General features: G+C 51.9%; 1 protein-coding gene across 11 annotated transcripts in view; it reads left to right on the top strand.

Annotated features, from left to right (window-relative positions):
• KATNIP (katanin interacting protein) overlaps positions 1-18,664 on the top strand; it is a 202,281-nt gene that overhangs the window by 130,924 nt on the left and 52,693 nt on the right. For 6 of the 11 annotated variants that reach the window (XR_013814939.1, XM_079796318.1, XM_079796326.1 and 3 more), the window contains 5 exons: positions 7,621-7,799; positions 8,797-8,946; positions 10,542-10,648; positions 12,399-12,501; positions 16,227-16,442. Coding sequence is in view for 10 of the 11 variants with exons in the window: in XM_079796318.1 (XP_079652444.1) it covers positions 7,621-7,799; positions 8,797-8,946; positions 10,542-10,648; positions 12,399-12,501; positions 16,227-16,442 (755 nt within the window). In the remaining variant the exon portion in view is untranslated. The remainder of the gene's footprint in view (positions 1-7,620; positions 7,800-8,796; positions 8,947-10,541; positions 10,649-12,398; positions 12,502-16,226; positions 16,443-18,664) is intronic. The other 5 variants (XM_079796325.1, XM_079796323.1, XM_079796324.1 and 2 more) reach the window with 3 other exon arrangements.

Below are 18,664 nucleotides of genomic sequence, written 5' to 3'. Positions count from 1 at the left end.
ATGACATTTTGCTGCAAATTCTTCTGAGGCAGGGTATGGAGCAGAGGACTGGAATATCCAGGAGGGAAGAGTAGAAGTCATTAGTTGGGCTCTAGTTGGTTTGGCTTAGTGGATAGAGCGTCAGCCTGTGCACTGAAGGGTCCCAGGTTTGATTCCAGGTCAGGGCACATGCCTGGGTTATGGGCTTGATCCCTAGTAGGGGATGTGTAGGAGGCAGCTAATCAATGATTCTCTCTCATCATTGATGTTTCTATGCCTCTCTCCCTCTCCCTTCCTCTCTGAAATCAATAATAAATTTAAAAAGTCATTTAGCTGCGTGGCAGGGGGAGCCCTGATTGCCTTCCTTGAAAATCGTGTGCGTTCCTGGGCTGAAGAAGAGACAGCAGAAGTGTTAAGAATCACAGGCAGTACCTGCGAATGGAGAGGTTGCCTAAAAAGCTTTAGAGATGAGAACACAGGCCTTTGCGAGCTGTGTGTATCACCTATTTATTGCTGCCTAATAGTCTACCCCAAAATGTAGTGGCTTAAAACAACAGCCCTGGTATTGCTCAGGGTCTGCAGGTGGGCTGACGGTTCTGCAGTGAGCTAGTGGGTGGCTGGGCTGGCTGGTCTCAGATGGTCTCCCCCTCTGTCTGGCAGCCCAACCGGCCTGGGACCTCAGCTGGGAGACTTGTCTCTGCTCCATGTAGTCTCATCAACCAGGATGTGATGGTCTCGGGATAGCAAGAGAGGAACACCCCAGTGTGTATGTACTTTTTAAAGACTCTGTTTGGTCATATTTGCCAGCGGCCTATTGGCCAAAGGAAGGCATCAGGCCAAGCCCAGCTAGAGAACTTGACCGCATCTCCTGGCGGGAGAGGCTGCACCATCACCGTGCAGAGTGGCCCGCGTCCAGAGGGCACGAAAGTGTGGCCATTTGTCAGTCTCTTACACCAGGGCAGTGGTCGGCAAACCGCGTCTCGCGAGTCACATGCGGCTCTTTGGCCCCTTGAGTGTTCTAATGCCACTTCTTCAAAATAGACTCTCCCAGGCCGAAAACCCACTTCTGCGCATGGGCCACGAAGTTTCAATCGCACTGTACGTGCGCGCCCGCACGTGGTATTTTGTGGAAGAGCCACACTCAAGGGGCCAAAGAGCCGCATGTGGCTCGCGAGCCGCAGTTTGCCGACCACTGCACCAGGGGAAGCACATTTTCTGAGGAGGCGGAGCAATCTGAAAATGCACAGAAGCTTTGGAGTCCCCAGCACTCAGTACGCAGGACCCTGGTGGACCACTGTCCCAGAGTGTGAACTGCTCCCGCCCCCCAGTTGGATTTGAGATGAGAATGTGGGCATCTCAAGACAAAAGTGGCTCCTCCTGCCACTAGCATTCAGGCTTTTCTGCCCAGCTGTTGTCCTGGACCTTTTGTCACACAAAGTTGTATATAGCCTCAACTATATACAACAGGGAGTGGGGGTGCACTGTGGAAACTGGGAGCTTATCCACTGTCTAAAGGGGCACTGCTACCCAGCTCCTGCTTATGATTGTCACACGGGAATGCCAGTCAGGGTTGCCAGATCGAATGGTTTTTCAAGAGATGCCAGGAATCCCAATTTTTCTTTTTTAAAAAATTCTTGGCATTTATTTCCAATAAAAACACACACACATAGAAGTCACACAACACACCTGCTAGCTGGTTTTGGCCTGTGGACTTCTGGCTTATGATCTCTATGCTAGACTCTTTCACAGGTTTCATGTCTCAGTGGATTTCTAGGTGATTTGGCCGAGACTCTGAATTTGAGCTTTTCGAGTCACAGCTGGTGGCCGGGAACAAGTTACCTGGCTGGTCAGCCGACCAACAGCCCCGCGTGCCTGTCTTGGTGACATGTGTTGTATTCATGGTAAATCTCCTGAATGACACGCTCTTTGTTTCTCTGCGAGAGAGACGAGGCCAAGTCCCAGTGAAGCGAAGGGAAAGTGACGCGAACAGCAGGGGGATGGTTTTCAACCAGAAAATAGCGGTTTGGGATAAATTAAAATGTGCAATTTGGCTTTTGCTGGTGGCACAAATTTATTGTGTGAATAAGTGCACACTTTCCAGATCCAGGATGAGAACACCCCTCCCACCCCCCGCCCCCGGTGTGCTCAAGCTGCTGCAGAAATGGCTCACCCGAGTGAGCAGGGACAGCTTCACAAAGAGTTAAAGTGTCACCTCATGTGTCGTGAGGATCACAGTAAGCACAAGGCGGTCAGCAGAAAAGCGATTCAGGCGACGCGGCCCCGTGGACAGACGTCTGGAAGCCGCGGGTGGGGAGCGCTCCGGCAGAGGAGCTGCGGAGTTGACCTTCGCTTGGAGAAAGGGCGATTTAATTTTGAAAAGCATCTTCTTAGCATAATATGACTCTAAGGGCACAGCAGCGCCGACGATCATTTGCCGGAGGAGCTCCCCTCCCAAACGAAAGACGCCACAGCAGAAGGGTTTGTGCGCACAAAGCTGGGTCCACTGGGAGAGACCGCCTTCCACGGTGTCCTTTCCCAGAAGAGGCGGCGTGGGCTTGCAGGGCCAAGGACAGCTGGTGACCTCAGGCAGCTGTTCACCCGGGCCCAGACCACTGGGGCACCTGGGCAGTACAAAGGCCAAGGTCACCACGCAGATCTTTGTAAACTGATTTAAAATGCGCCATGCCAGACATGGAGAAGGAGCTCATGAATTTCAGGTGCTGCCTGCCCGAGCTCTCCGCCAGGGCGGGGGCCTGCCCCCCCAATGTCATTGCTGCGCATTTGTTTAGCTGTATACAGGATCTCAGTCCCTTATTTATAGAATCATCCACAGCAGGATTTTCCACCTTTTTCATCTGATGGCACACATAAACTAATTACTAAAATTCTGCGGCACACCAAAACATATTTATTTTTTTACCTGTATGACTAAAATAAGTATAATTTTGATTCACACTGGACGGCTGTTGTCATTTGTTTATTTGACAATCTAAGGGAAAATAGATCAGTGCCCCTGACTCATAGTCAGGATTGCATGTTTTCAGAAATCTTGTGACCCACCAGGGTGCCGTGGCACACCCGTTCAAAATTGCTGCTCTGTAGGGTCTGAAGGGTCAGGTGATGGAGGAAACTATATGCTTTAGTGATATGCACAAATACGGAGGTTGACAAGGTTTGGGGTTGAAATCATTTTCCATCGCTCACTTGACAAAAACCATAATGCCAGGTGCCCGTAAGCAAGATGGGCGTGGCCTCCTGAAGCAGTGTCAGGCCTGTGGGCTTAAATGGCTGCACGAGAACTGAGCACAAGACTTCTCCACCTTCACTGCCCACCACGCTTTCCTCGTCCCTCGCTCCAGTTCCCCTGCCACTCCTCACTCTTCGCTGAGCCCACCTCTGCCCACCTCAGGGCCGTGGCCTGGAACAGCCTCTCCGTATGGGTGTTCTCAGGCTTCCTGCCTCGAGGTCTCTGCTCAGATGTCACCTCCTGACCGAGTGTCTCCTTCCCCTCAGCATCCTGCCCCCCCCTGGCTACTCTCGCCCTCGCCTGCTTTGTTTGTTTCCCCAGCACTCACCACCTGCTGGCATGTCCTGTGTGCACCTGCGTTCTAACAGCACATAGCAGAGGTTGTCAGTATGAAGACAGCGTGTGTCTGTTGCACCCACCCCTGTAGCCCTGAGCCCCGAGCAGGATGGCATCCCACAGCGTGGTCAGGTCTAGAGCCGGTGTCCTGCTGCCTTCGCGCTGCTGGGAGGGGTTCCGCTCAGCTCCCCTCGGGCTTCGTGTGTTTGCAGTGCAGGAGTTCAGCCCTGCTCCGCTGTAGCTCAAGACCAAGCCCGTTAGTGTCCCTTCACTCCTTCCTTCTGGCCTCCCAGCTCCTTCAGACGCCGGATCTCCTTTCACCCCGAGTGAGGAAGACCGCAGCGTAGCCCTCGGCACCCTATTACCCGCCATGTTTCAGTCACTGAGGATCCCCCTCCTGCAGCTCGTTAAACCGGGTTCCTTGTAGCTCGGACTGTCTCTGCCCTGTTTCTTTACCTTCTCATCCCTCTAACTGCAGAGCAGGCCAAGGAGCTGATAAGAAGGCAAGCAGGGAAAGTTAATGCCGGGTGAGCAGAATCCCCGGGTCACCTTGCAAGCAAGCAAGCAGCTCATTACTTTTCTGTCCCCAGGAGCAGCACTGGGCAATGACAGAGTCCATCAAAGTCAGAAAATGGCCCATTGCTGCTTACCACGCAGGCCAGCCATCCATGGGTGCTCGAGGGCTCCTTTGGGTGCCCTTGACACCACCACCACCACCCCTCTTCCCCCCAGGGAAGCAGCTTGGACAGTACCAGCCCAGCCCCTGGGTTCCATTGATCATGCTTCTTAAAACTGGAGTATGTTATGAACAAATAAAACTAAGGGGGTTTCACAAAAATTTCATATTTGAGCTTTTCCTGAAAAAATAAAATGGCATTACTAGGAGCACAGGCCAATATGGCAGGTGTCGCCTGGAGCCGGGCGTTGGCTCCTTACTGAGGGGGGCCCAGCCCCACATTCAGTCTTACTCAGGGCGCCTGCCTCTGGTCCCTGGGCGTTTGCATTCACAGCCCCTCTCCTGGGTACCTGGTAGAAATTGGTAGTGCCCCATTTTAGTTTGGCTTTTCCGTAAAAACCCATAGTCCCATCACCCAGCGCCTGGCTGTACTGGAGGTCACCCGTGGAGCTGCCGTGTCCCCTCCCTCCCCTGCCAGTGCCCCTCTTATGCTGCTACTTGAACTGTCATTCAGACACAGCGTTCTAACAGCACATAGCAGAGGTCAAGTGCTCCAAGAGGAATCAACAGTGATGGTTTCTGGAGGTCATGAGGATGGAAGGACGCTGTTTTTCAACAAGCCTTATACCAGGTCATATATATATATGACCCCCGCCTTGCCAACTCAGCAGTTCCACTTTGATGCCAACACATCCCGGACCCAACCTGTCCAAACCTGAGCCCTGCTCCTTCTAAACCTGCTCCCCACAGCCCTCCGCAGCTCAATTGAATGCAAGTCCATTGTCCATTTCCTCAGGCCCAAACCGAGTCACCCTTGGCTCCTCTCTCTCCCCCAGCCGCACCTACGCTGTCAGGAAAGCAGGGGATGTGCAGAATCTGCGCTCCGTATCCCTCTGCCTCTGCTCCCATGCCTCCCTGCACAGCTGCACTGGCCGCTGACCGGCCTGTCTGAGTTCACTCTCACCTCCCTCCAGTCTGTTCTCCACCTACGTCAGCTCCGGTCATCCCCTGCTCTAAACCTTTCCGTGGTTTCCCACTGAACTCAGAGGAATGGCCTCACTGTGTGACCTGGCCTTCCCTCTGCCCCAGCCCGAGGTGCCTTGTGCCCACGGACACACCACAGGCCTCTCGCTCTGCCCTGGTGCCTGGGCCAGGCTTCCCTGGTGCTCCCTGACGCCCACCCTCCACCCCGCACCCCATCTCCTTTACCCTGCTCTGCTTGTCTTGTTTTTCCGTGTCATTTTCTGCTAACACCCTGTACTATTTATCTTTCTCTAGCTATTGTCTCTCTCCCCAAGGGTAGGGGATCTTGATCTGTCTGATCACTGCTGTGTCCCCAGTGCCAAGAACAGACCTGGCAGAGTAGCATTCAATAAATTCAGTAGGTAAAAGCCTCTCTCAAGACCCCAATAGAAATATGTTGAGCAGTGTTGTTTTAAGAAATCATTGAAGGGTCTTCTTTGTTTTCTTTAAATTGATTTCTAGAGAGAGAGGAAGAGGGAAAGAGAGTCATTGACATGAGAGGAAAACCTTGATTGGCTGCCTACTGCATGCACACCCCCTGCCTGGGATCGAACCCACAACCCAGAATCAACCAACAACCTTTCGGTGCACAGGACAACACTTAACCCACTGAGCCACACTGGCCAGGGCAAGCAGTTCTACTTTTAAGTGGAGATTTTTTTTAAACATAGAAAGAATCTAAATATAAACAATTGAGAGGATGTTATAGTGAGCCCCATGTGTCCATTACCAGCTAATTTCATTTCCTCTACTCCCCAGATGATTATGAGGCAAATTCAAGTCATCGTATTATGCTGTAGCTATTTTAGCATGCTTTTCTTTTTACAGCTATATAGTACTCTACCATTAGGTGGATATACCATAACGTATTTTATTCAGCCAGTCTTATTGGATGTTTTTTGCATATCACTTTATACTTTATAAAACCAATTTTCCACTATTGGAACTTCCAAAATCAACTGTACCTTTGCAATATTATTTTTCTTAAATTGAAGAGTAATTTTTTTGTAATTCTTGTTATTCCTGCAAAAACAAAATAAAGCAGAAATATTTCAAAATACTCATCCTTTTGCCCTGGCCAAGTGGGTCATTGGTTGGAGCATTGTCCCACGTACCAAAGGTTGTGGGTTCGATTCCTGGTCAGGGCACATACCTAGGCTGCAGTTTCAATCCCCAGTCAGGGAGCATACAGGAGGCAACAAATCAATGTTTCTTTCTCACATAGATGTCTCCTTCTCTCTTCTCTCTCTCTCTCTCTCTCTCTCACTCTCTCTCTCTCTCCCTCCCTCCCTCCCTCCTTCCCTCCCTCCCTCCCATCCTCCCCCCTCCCTCCCTTCCTCTCTCTTTAAAAAATCAATAAACATATCCTCTGGTGAGGATTAACAAATAAATATTCATCCTTTTCCATGATATTATGTATTATTCCTTATAGATACTTTGTTAGAGGTTAATTTTTAATAACTTTTTATTTTGATATAATGTCACACTTAAAGGAAGTTGCAGGGATAGTACAAATGACCTCCCATAAACCCCTCATCCAGGCTCACCAGTTGTTAGCATTTGGTCCCAATTGCTTTATGATTGCTGTGTGTGTGTGTGTGTGTGTATGTTTTAATATTTGAGATTTAAAAAAAAATACATCATTCCCCTTTATCCCTGAACAACTGCAGTATGCATAGTTGCCCTTCTGTATCTGGGGGGGATTGATTCCAGGACCCCTGTGGACACCAAAATCCGATGCTCAAATCCCTTATGTAAAATGGGGTAATGTTTGCATATAACCTATGCACATCCTCCTGTATACATTAAATGATGTCTAGATTATTTATAATACCTAACACAGTGTAAATGCTATGTAAATAGTTATTATTCTTATTGTTCAGGGAATAACAACAAGGAAAAAAGACTGAGCACGTTTAGTACAGAAGCAGTGATCACAGGCCTAACTAAATAGTGCACATTTGAATCTGCGACTGTGGAGCCCGCAGATACGGGGGGCTGGCTGTATCTCCTGAGAACAAGGGCATTCGTTTTCTGTTACCACGGCACACTTAAGTTATGAAATTTAGGCTAATTTAGCATTAAGACAGTGCTGTTATCTAAGCTACAGACTAGGTTTGGATTCCTCCCCTTGCTAAATGGTGCTCTCACAGCTAGCTCCCCCAGTCCAGCCCCAGGATGGCCACTGCCTGCAGTGGTATGTCTGCCGTCTCCTTTCATGTGGCAGCTCTCCAGGCTGTCTGTGTCTTTCACGACCTTGACATTTGTTTTATAGATTGTTCTCAACCTGAGTCTGATAGTTTTTAAGTTGCACTCTGAGAATGCAATCTAAAGGGAGACCCCCTGTTTTTGCCCCCAGGACCGGGAAGCCGACGGGAGAGACCCCTATCAGCAGCCCGAAAACCTGTGCTCCAGGCTGAGGACCGCCAGGAAGACGCATCAGCTGTGCTCCGAGCCATCCAGGTGGAGAATGAAGCCCTGCAGAGGGCGATCCTGAGCAGAAGGGCCGAGCCCCCCAGCAGCCAGCTGCAGGTGCCGGTGTGTTCCCTGGCAGGGGGAGGGGACCTAGGAGGACTCTGCTACTCCGGGGCCAGGTGCCTGAGCAGCGCTGGCACCAAGCACGTGGTGAGGAGAGAGTGACGTGTGGGCATGTCTGACCTCACACTGACCTGCACTTTCATTGCTTACTGCACAGTCCCTCACCGCCTGCCAGAGGTTCCATTTCCTCCACCTTCCCATTTTCCATTTACTGCAGAAAGCCCAAGTTGGATGCCAATATGCCTCTAATCCTTGCCGATTTCTCTGCAAACCTGACACCTTAGACTAGGGTTGCAAACTGGAGGTAAGAGAAAGGATGGAGTAAACGGCAAGCCCTGGCTTCTCTGGAAAGATGTCACTCCCAGAGCATGAGCCCGACAGGCCTCTGGGTCCTCCCCACCCCTGCAGTCCTGCCCGGCCTGCTTCACCTGCTCAGGAAACCTCCCTGGCCTTACAGTGTTTGAGCTTGTGCCTCCTGCCCTGGGCTTTGAGCAATAAGCAGGAGAAACAGTGGGGTGAGCAGGGCCCCTTGGGAGCCGGAGGCCCTGACGTGCTTCGGCGTACACATCCTTTCCGAGAAGCACGCTCTCTGACTCAGCTGCTGAAACCTTTGACCTTAGCTTGTCCCACGGATGCTCACAGTAACCTTGAAACAGGCAGCACTGTTTCATCACCCTATCTACAGAGGTGCCGATGGCACCAGGGAAGCAGGGGGCTCACTCAGGCCATGTCTTTGGAAGGGGCCCAGGTCTGCCTGCCTGCAAGCCTGGAGCCCGTCCACACCACCCATTGCTTCGCAGCCTCCCGTGTGGCCTGTTCTTTGGGACATTCATCGAGCGGCACCTGTTGTGTTTTCCTGGAGCTCAGTCCTTTCCTGGTGTCTGTGTGTAGGAGATCACAGGACGGTCCCTGCCCCTCTTCACCCTCATCTGTCAGTGAGGCGTAGACAGTGGATGGCTTTGTTCTGACCTCAGGTCATGTGATTACATCATTCCAGGGCGTGGAGGAACCCCCAGCAAAACCGTGGACTGGTCTGCTGAAGGCACAGGAGGAGAGCCCAGAGGTCAGTGGAGGCCCGAGAGGAACAGCAAAGCCCATGCCCACAGCACCCGGTGCTCCAGAGAGCTTTCCTCACATCACCCAGCAGGTGCTCGCTGCTCCTGGGCACGGAGCTGTCCTGCCCATTCCATGTCCTGCAGGGGCTTAGCCAGGCCTGCTGACTCCAGTTTCTTGTTACATTTCTACTTCCTGACAAGACAACACCAGAAACAGATCTTAGTGTTCTGAGTAAATAAATTCTAGCCCTATCTACCTAGGTCAATTAGACCTATCTCGGCAAAGACAGACGGGAATTAATAAAATGCCCAGGAATGTCTTTTAGGTTGTGCTCCACTGTGCTGTGTGCTCAGAATACAGATCAGATTAGCCCCTGGCCTTGCGAAGCTTTCAGGAAGCAAGCAAATGAAGCCATAAATAAACAGGTGACTTCAGAGAGATGACAAAGCTGACTGGGTATGGGATGGTGGCTCTCTCCGGCAGGTGGTCCAAGGAGGCCCCTTGGAGGATGTCCCATGTGAGCTGAGCCCTGTGTGTTAAGAAGGAGCCAGCCAGCAACAGGAAACAGCATTTCAAGTAGGAGGAACAGGGAGCAGCTTTGAAGTGAGAATGAGTTGGCAGATCAGGAAGAAGCCTGGTTTTGGGGAGAGGTGGGGGATAGGAGAGGAGAGAGCATCCAGTTGGGATAGAATGGTGTTCAGGCAGCACCGAGAGCACTGTGGAGGTTTCTCTGTATCCCTCTCACTTGTTCTGCTGTTTCCTGGTCATCTCAAACCGTCCCTGGCTGATGTCCGGACAGGTCTGCAACACTGCCCACCTGTGCTCCAAGGTTTCTGGATGACCTGACCCCGACCCATAGCGCTTCCAGTGACTGAAAGCATTTGCAGATAGAGAGCAGAGCACATTTCCAGTTTAGATGATATATTTTGAAAAAGGGGGAAAGGCGAAAGGGCCTAATGATGTTACTAGAATTCTCCATGGAGTCCCATTACTTTGTCGCAGACAGAACATCCAGTTGGGATAGAATGGTGTTCAGGCAGCACCGAGAGCACTGTGGCGGTTTCTCTTTGTATCCCTCTCACTTGTTCTGAGATGGGGAAAGGTGTTGATGAAATTTATTTTTATTTTTCACTTACTGATTTTAGAGAAAGAGAAACATCAATTTGTTGTTCCACTTATGTATGCATGCATTAGTTGATCCTTGTATGTGCCCTGACTGGGAATCAAACTCACAGCCTTGGTGTATCGGGGCAATATTCTAACCAACTGAGCTACCTGGCCAGGATCTAATTTTTTTATTTTTAAGGTTCTTTGGAGCTTAGGGCGGAGAGAAAGAGGGGGGCAAAGAGAAAAGGTACGCACCTTGAGGGAAGAAGAGGGGAAAGGCACGGGCCTGAGAGAGAGTGCACACGGAGAGAAATTTTTCAATAGCTCATTGAAGCAGATCCTTTCCTGGGACTTCCCAGATCATAAGAAACTGACATCCCTGTCTTTTGGCAAAGCTCACGGGAGGGGGTTCTTGATCTCATCAGTACCAGCCAGACGCTGTCACAATCACTCCTGTCCCCTGCTTCCCGCAATGGGACTGGTGACCTGAGAAGTATGTCCCTTTGGCCATGGCTCTGCTGTATCTTGGGCCAGGAGTGTCACCCCAGACATCTGTTTAATAAGCCTTTCCATCCTCAGCTGCTTCCCATCACCATGGAGACCAACACGGAGGAGCCATCCCAGGCGGCAGGGGGAGCCAAAGCAGTCAGCGCAGCCATTGACAGAATCGGCCTTTTGGGGAGCAGGTACTTACCACGAGGACTTCAAAACAAAAAGAAGAAACCTATGGCAGTGCAGCTGGGAGGGCCTAGCTTACTGCAGACCATTTAAAACGCTCCTTTAGACTGCACCCTCCCTCACCCCCACTCTAGCCCTAAACGCAGAAGTGACGATTTCTTTCAGGCAGGTGTCTCTTTGCTTGTTCAGTTCAGTCCAACCTGGGAACACTTCACCCTCCTCAAAGGTGCCCACGGAAGACCCCCCCAGGGCAGTGCTGAGCTTGTTCCCAGATGGCCTGGGGTGAGGCGGGGCTGGCGGTCCAGAGCAGCACCCTTCTTTTCTCTGTTAACACTTGTTCTGATGCAGCCTTCTGCTCCATTAACATGCAGCATCGGTTATTGGAACTGTCAAGTTTCATTATCAAATAAAGGCTTTCCTCTAGTTTTCAGGCAAAACTGATCTTCTGAAAGCTGCGCCAGGTTGAGCCTGTGTTTACAAGCACACACTGGCCCACAGCCATGCCCGGGCACCGTGCGGAGCCTGCTCACTATGGCTGCACCACTGCCCGTGCCAGCTGGGGGCGAGGGGTATGCAGCCTTACACAGCACACGTGGGGGTGTTTGCAGACAACACTGCTGGGTCTGGAACCCGGGGCCTCAGAAACCCGAGGTGCAGAGTGGTGTCTAGGTCAGGGGATGGCAAACTTCTTTGGTAAAAGGCCAAATAGCAAATACTTTGGGCTTGTCACCTTTTGTGTGTTTGTTTTAACCACCCTTTAAAAATGTAAAAACCGTTCTTAGTTTGCAGGCCACAGGCTGCATTTAAGCTGCAGGCTATACTTCGTGGACCCCTGTTATAGATTTTTGTTGTTGTTAATCTTCACCTGAGGATATTTTTTCCCATTGATTTTTAGAGAGAGTGGAGGGAGGGAGGGAGTAGCGGGGAAAAGAGAGAGAAAGAAACATCGATGTAAAAGAGACACATTGATGGGTTACCTCCCACCTGCGCTCTGATCAGGGCTGGGGATTGAACTGCAAGACAGGTATGTGCCCTTGACTGGGATTGAACCCAGGAGGACCCTTTGGTGTCTAGGCTGGCGCTCTAACCACCTAGCCACATTGGCCAGGGCCTGTTGTAGACTCTTACCAGTTACTAGTGAGCTTCAGCTGGCCATCTTGCCCCACGTGGTTTCTTTTATTTAACTGGTCTCATCACTACTTTACAATTATTTATAGAGGAAAACATCCCGTGTGCCCCTTTGAACTATATGTGGGGTGAGTATAGTCGACCTTTGAACAACGCAGGTTTGAACTGCGTGGGTTCACTTATACGTGGTTTTTTCAATAAGTATACAGTTGGCTCTCCATATCCCGGGTTTTGCATCATGCATTCACCAACTGCAGATGGAAAGCAGTGTTTGTGGTCCAGGCTGGGAGTGCAAGGAGGCAGGGCCGAGTGGGCACACTGTTCCGCGCCGTTTTATATAGGGACCTGAGCACCACAGAGTGTGCCATCTGCAGGGGATCCTGGCACCAACCCCACACCGATACTGAGGGACTGTCGTTCAGTTTGGGGGGAGTCAAAAGCTATACGCAGATTTCCACCTGCGTGTGTTGGGAGGTTGGTGCCCCTAACCCCTGCATTGTTCAGGCGTCAACTGTACCTTCTCCTCACGTTGTCCCACGTCTCTGAGGTAGAACAGAAGTGGGGCTTTTCTGGGAATGTCCTCTGTGTGTAGCACGTGTTACCTGCTTGCTAAAACAAGTCCCATTTCAGGCAGCAGCAGAAGCTTCTGGAAGTCCTCCGGGCCATCGAAAGCGACTCTGCCCATGTCAGCCGGGTGGCTTCCCCAGCCGAGGAGCAGGTGCTGGCCCCAGAGGTGAGAACGGGCCCGCAGGGATGTAAATGCCCTCAGTGCCTCTCCTGGAGCTGAGGCTGGCAGGGCCCGTGTGCGATCATTTCTGTTCCGTGGGATTGTTCTGATGGCGGCCACCTCGGCGTCTTTCTGCCGCGTGCATGTCGCCTCCTCCCCAGCACAGACAAAGGTCCCCTCCTCCCCAGCACACAGACAAAGGTGTGGCGGAGCAAGGCCTTGCAGCTCTCCACACAGAGGGAATATACACAGCACGCGAGCCCCTAGGAAAGGCCCCGCATCGCTGGTAGCCAAGAAATGCAAACTCGAGCAGCCTGCATGTCCCGTGGGACATCCGAGTGAGTAAGTGACCTTGAGGGTAACCTCTGGTGCTGGCAAGGTTACAGAGGCCGGCCATCCTGCCCTGCTGGCAGCAAGGAGACGGTGGACGCTCTGGAAAAGCAGACGGGCTGGACTTAGGAAGCTTAGAAAGAGCCTTAGCAATGCTTGTCTTCCAGCCCAGTAATCCCCCTTCCTCACCCTCCGAAGTCAGCAGCAATAAAAAGCTATGGGCACAAAGGTGTCTGCTGCTGAGTTATTGGAAGTAGAGAAAAATGAGGAAAAAACCCAAAAATAACATAAATGTGTCTTAATAATGGAGGTAATCAGGAAAGTGTGATATATCAGCATAATGCAGTAGTATAAAAGGGTGGAAATCATCATTATGGAGATTACCCAGATAGAAAATGTTAAGGCTGCAAGGTACCTGCAAGAGGTGACATTAGTCTTCGTCTAGTCCAACGTGGCGGCACAGACACGGAGTGGGACATCCGCTGCACAGGGGCGCCCAGCGAGGCAGGGGATGGGAGTTCCTTCTTTTGTGTCAGCAGGTGAGTGTCCTGGCGCATCCTCCTCACCCCTCCCTGTACCCAAGCCCCTCTTATTTGGTTGGTGGTCACCAGTCTTACAATTGACCAATGAGGACTTAACATGGAGCCTCTCAAAGTCGCATGTAAGACTCACAACCGCAGAAAGCCCTGCACCCGCCCCCCCCCCGCCCCCGGGACGAGTCTCAGCTGTGCGTCTGGCACCACCATTTAAGGGTGAGAGACCTCAGACAAGTGTCTGACTCTCTGGTCCTGGGAGTGCGTGGCCATCTGTGGGCTGGGACAGGGGAGTGAACGCTCCACGCCTGGTACAAGGCAGGGAGGAGCTGGTAGTCATCAGTGGAAAGTTGGCCATCTAGAAAGATCTAGAAAAGTCAAAGCTTTGTTCCCCCTGCTTGGAAGTTGCCTTCTTAGCCGTAAAGATGCTAAGTGTGCTGAAACCAGTTACATTGAGACCTGCCTGGGTTGATCGAGTCTCTTTGTGTTACAGGAGACAGAAAACTTAAGGCAAACTGATTCCCAGAACAAAGCGGAGACAAATGACCGGGGCTTGTAGTAAATGCCATAGGGGGGCCAGGTGGGGTTGGTCCAGCAGGGCACACTGTCCTCAGTGTCAGCTGCATCCCTGAGCCCCTCCCACCACCACGCCCTCTTCTCTTGCCCTGTGGCCCCTGATAGCTGGAGCGGTTCCCACCTCTCACCCCCAGACCCCTGTCAGGAGAGAAGGGCAACCCTGCCCCGCAGATCACTCAGCCATTCCTTCTGCTGGCCCAGGGGACCGGACACACTGGTTCCTGGGGTGGGAAAGGATTCATGCGATACCTCAGGGCTGAGGAAAGAGAAGGGGTAACTCCCCCCAGGAAAATCCAGTGGTCCTGATGAGAGAGCCGCAGCGAGTGCCAGGGACCCAGAGCCTTCCCCACTCCACCCTCCCCCTCCCCCACCCCAGTGTTGGTCTCAGACCCTCTGGAGGGACCTAAATCTCGCGATTCAGAGCAGGAGTAGCCGTGGAGTTGCAGCACTGATAAGATGTGACACTTCCTCAGTTAATAGGCCCTTCAGCTCCTTCATTCGGAAACTCCCTGCGGGAACTTGCACATCTGAGATTGCACTTGGTGTGAGATCTAGCCACCCCTCTGCGAGGCGGCTCGCCGGCCATCTGGCCCTCCTCCCTGCAGCCAACAGCCAGGGTGCACCGCACCACGCCTTCACGCCTCCCGCACAGCCTCTCACACGGCCTCCCACACCGTCTCCTGCACCGCTCACCTGGCAGTGCCTCTCACAAGCACAAGCTGGTTAACCTCCCAGCCCCCACTTCAGCCAGGCCAGCTTAGGTGTATCACCATTGGCCAAGCCTGGACTCGGACCCAGGGCAGCGGAGGGCTCAGCCGGCCCTGCACCGCACAGGAGCAGGAAGCCGGCACAGGAGGAGGAGGCCGAGGGGTCTGTGGGCCAAACTAATAAAAATGCCCGTGTTCCTTCTGGGAGCCATGAGCTGACCTCTCTCCCTCCCATCCTCGTCCCCAGCGTGTGGCAATCAGGGCTCCTCCAAACACATGCTGAGAGCCAGAGCACATGTGGCTGGCTATTAATTAAAAAAATAAGTAGGGAACATTTGCTGTTCACTTGCTCAGCTCCCTGCTCACAGAACCAGTGCCGATTACCAGCGCTAATTACCAGGGGACATGTGCACGCGGGGATGTGCCACTTTATGAGTGACTGATCCGTGGCCACCCAAGGGGCCTCAGGAGATCAGTGCCTCTCACATTGATGTTTCTCTCTCTCTAAAAATCAATAAACATATCCTCGGGTGAGGATTACCAGTAAATAAAGATGAACTTTGCCTACTTGAAAAAAAACAATGAAGGCGAGAAATGGGGGGATGGACACACAGGGCCAGGACTCGGGACAGGGTGCTCATATCTCACTTAGTCTTGGTGGCAGGTGGATGGAGTCATCTCGGGTTCCTCAGCTAGACTGAGAGATGTCAAGTGGCTTGTCCAGGTCTTGTGTTACCTACTGCGTTATTCTGCTGGGCCTGCCCTAACAAATACCACACTCTGGTGGCTTAAATAAGATTCATTTTCTCATACTTCTGGAGGCTGGAAGTCCACGAGTGAGGTGTTGGCAGGTTTGGTTTCCCATGAGGCCTCTATCCTCGGCTTGCAGATGGCCACCTTCCCCCCCCCCCCCCCCCCCGTGTCCTCATGGCCGTTTCTCTGTGCACGAGCATCCCTGGTGTCTTCCCACATGTCCAAATTTCCTCCGATAAGGACATTGGTCAGAATGCATTCCCACTCTAATGGCTTCATTTTAACTTAATTACTTTTTAAAGGCCCTATCTCCAAATACAGTTATGCTTTGAGCTACTGGGGTTAGGGTTCAGCATGAATGTGGGGGGACCTGCCCAATTCAGCAGAAGTTGTGACATGCCTGTAGGACTGAACACCTGGTAGTGCGGAAGAGGCATGCGTGATGTTCAGACAGAATATGCTGCCTTTTTTTTTTTATGTTGCAAGGAATTATATTCTTAGATTAACATAAATCCAAAAGTTTTTTTTACAAACTAGCATAGGATAAAATTAATAGAAATAAAAAATTAATTGTAAGTTCCCCTCTCCGCCCCCAAATATGCTGCCTTTTAAGCAGGAAACACTAGGTGCCCATGTACACAGTAGCTGTGTTTCAGTCTTCACAAATATGTGCTTGTTTAATCTTCATGGTAACCATAGGTACATAGTAACTGTAGGTCCAGGGTGCTGCTCTTACCCTCAGGCACGGAGGGTGGATGGCCCGTGGCTCGGTGCTGGGGCTGGAGTCGGCCTGCCATGCTTCATCTTTGGCATCATGTTTCTCTCCTTTAAGGACAAGTTGGGGGTGAAAGCAGAAGAGATGAAAGATGCCATCTACGTGACGATGGAAATCCTGTCCAACTGGGGCAGCCCATCGTGGGTGGGCCTCACCGAAGTCGAGTTCTTTGACCTGGACAACACAAAGCTGTACGTGTCACCTCATGACGTGGATATCCGTAATGCAGACACGCCGGGGGACCTGGGCCAGCTGGTCAACAGGAACTTGGCTGTAAGTGGAGGCGGCACTGCATTGAGGCTTGGCCTTGCATTGGGATGCATCTTCTCTGCCCATGACGTGTCCTCGCTAAAGGTGGGGTGTGAGCAGGGGACAGTGCAATCTCCACTGTCACTCATTTGGGCCATGTGGGAAGGAGCTGTGGCAAAGGTGGGGGGCTCCACACTGTCCCCCAAACTCTTCCCAGATCTCTGCTCTGCGGGGTTTTCTTGGGAGAGGGGACGAGGAGCCAGTTCAGCCCTTTTCTCCATCTTGCAGTTTACGACAGTCACCACCAAACATGGGACCTCAGAGGTTATTGAGGTCAACGTGGCTGTTTTGTGGGTAAATAAACGAAGGCTTTGAGAGGGCTTTGACTTCGCCAAGGTCACACAGCTGGACGGTGGTGGGGCCAAGTGCACATGCTGCAGCCAGCCTGGTCCAGGGCCCAGGCCCACCCCCTCACAGTCCTGCTTCCCCAAAGCATGGCGTTCATGCACCAAACAACGGGAATGTTCCTTGTCTTTAAATATCTAACAGGTTTTTTTTAAAAAGCACTGGCGTTTTCTCCTCCTGCCCCTGCAAGTTGGGCACGAGGCTGTGAGCTAGCCTGAGACAGGATGCCCGGCAGCGCCATCTTGGCTGTGCTGTGCCTCCCATCCTTCCTCTCCGGGAGGGGCTGGAGATTGGGAACAGAGGTGCCTCTGGGCCACAAAAGGGGCCAGGGAAGACTTTCCCTTGGGTGCTCTTTGGCACCTCTTAAGTTTCCTCCCATGTACATGTCAAAAAGTATGGAAACTGAAAGCAGCCACCACATGCTTAGTTCATGCTGTGCCAGGCATGGCCATGTGACCTGATTTATACCTAAGAGTGCACGGGCTCAAGGAGCGGAAAGGCCGGGCTTCACAGCTTCCCTCTTCAGCTTCGTGACCCCAGGCAGCTCACCTCACCTCTACTTCAGTCTCCTCATCTGTAAAATGGGGGTGATAAGAATGCCTACCTTGACATTGTTGTAAGGATCAAATGTGAATATTCAGAGCTTAGTACCAGGTCTGGATCTTCCTAAGGCTCCAAAAATCAGCTGTCAGTGTTTTCACTGTTATTATTATTAACAGTATTAATAACACTAAGAAGTGGATATTACTATTCCCATTTTAAAGGAAAGGAAACAAGAAAGGGGGCTTTGAAATCCCTAATTCTGGAGTTCCAGGTGTGGCCTTGGGCATCTTCTCCAAGTCTGTTTTCCTGCCCCCTGTAAAATGAGAGGGAGGTGGGTAGGTGGATTTCTAATTTTGATTCCTAATTTCTAGTAACAGAAACTGAGTCTGGCTCATTTTAGCTGGTGTGCTCACTGCCCCCAGGCCGGGAGAGGACAGGCCCATGTCATGGCAGTTGCAGGCAGCGTTCTGGGTGCATGTGCACCGAGGGTTCGTCTTTGGGGGGAGATGGGCAGTGTTTTGTTGGTTGATTAATTGGACAGTTGGTTTGTCATCACTCTGCCTGATGAGTCCAGGAGAGGAAGGCTCCAACTTGGCTAGGAGGCTGGCCACCTTGATGCCAATGCAACCAAGATGCCCCAGGGTAGGGGAACCCTCCCTGAAGAAGCTCAGGGTTGTTACTGAAAGAAAGGTGGAACAGGTGCTGAATGGCCTAGAGGCCCCAACCTCCACAGGTGGGACCGGGTGGTGTCTGCACCCTCCTGAAGAGCAGCAGCTCTGTGACCCTGAACCTTGAAAGAAACAGGTCCCCTTGGTCACAGCTATGTGGGTGCCCTGGCCTCTCACACCCTGCTCTGCTTGCTGCTTCAAGTCCCCGGGCTTCCATGTGTGCAAGCCCCAGCCCTTGCCACCTCTCCAAACCCCCTTTTCCCAAAGCAGTGGCATTTTGGAAGCTGCTGTGCAGAGCAGAACATACCAGGGCCTATAAAAAGCATCACTGAGTTTGACGGGGACCGATTCTGATGATTGGTCTCCCTTCTCCTCTGGTTAGCAGAGGCTGGTGAGCTTTGCTGTGTGAGAGCAGTGAGGACTCCAGCCCATGGTTTTTGTGGGTTTGGGTTGTTTTCTTTTGGGCCTGAGGTTGGGACATAGGCAGCTACCTTGCCCTGGCTGTTGGATCTCTGGGTCCAGCTGTGGGGGGGCTGGGTTCCCCCTCCTGTGCTGGCCTGGAGTCTCCCTGATGTGGTCCCGTGTGCCAGGCCTAGGACTGCCTCTTAGATTCACTGTGGGTTGACTCTA

Source organism: Cnephaeus nilssonii, assembly GCF_951640355.1.
Source record: "Cnephaeus nilssonii genome assembly, chromosome: 2".
NCBI classification, from domain to species: domain Eukaryota; kingdom Metazoa; phylum Chordata; class Mammalia; order Chiroptera; family Vespertilionidae; genus Cnephaeus; species Cnephaeus nilssonii.
The sequence above is the reverse complement of the archived record's forward strand: the minus strand, read 5'-3'. Positions and strand labels throughout refer to the sequence as shown.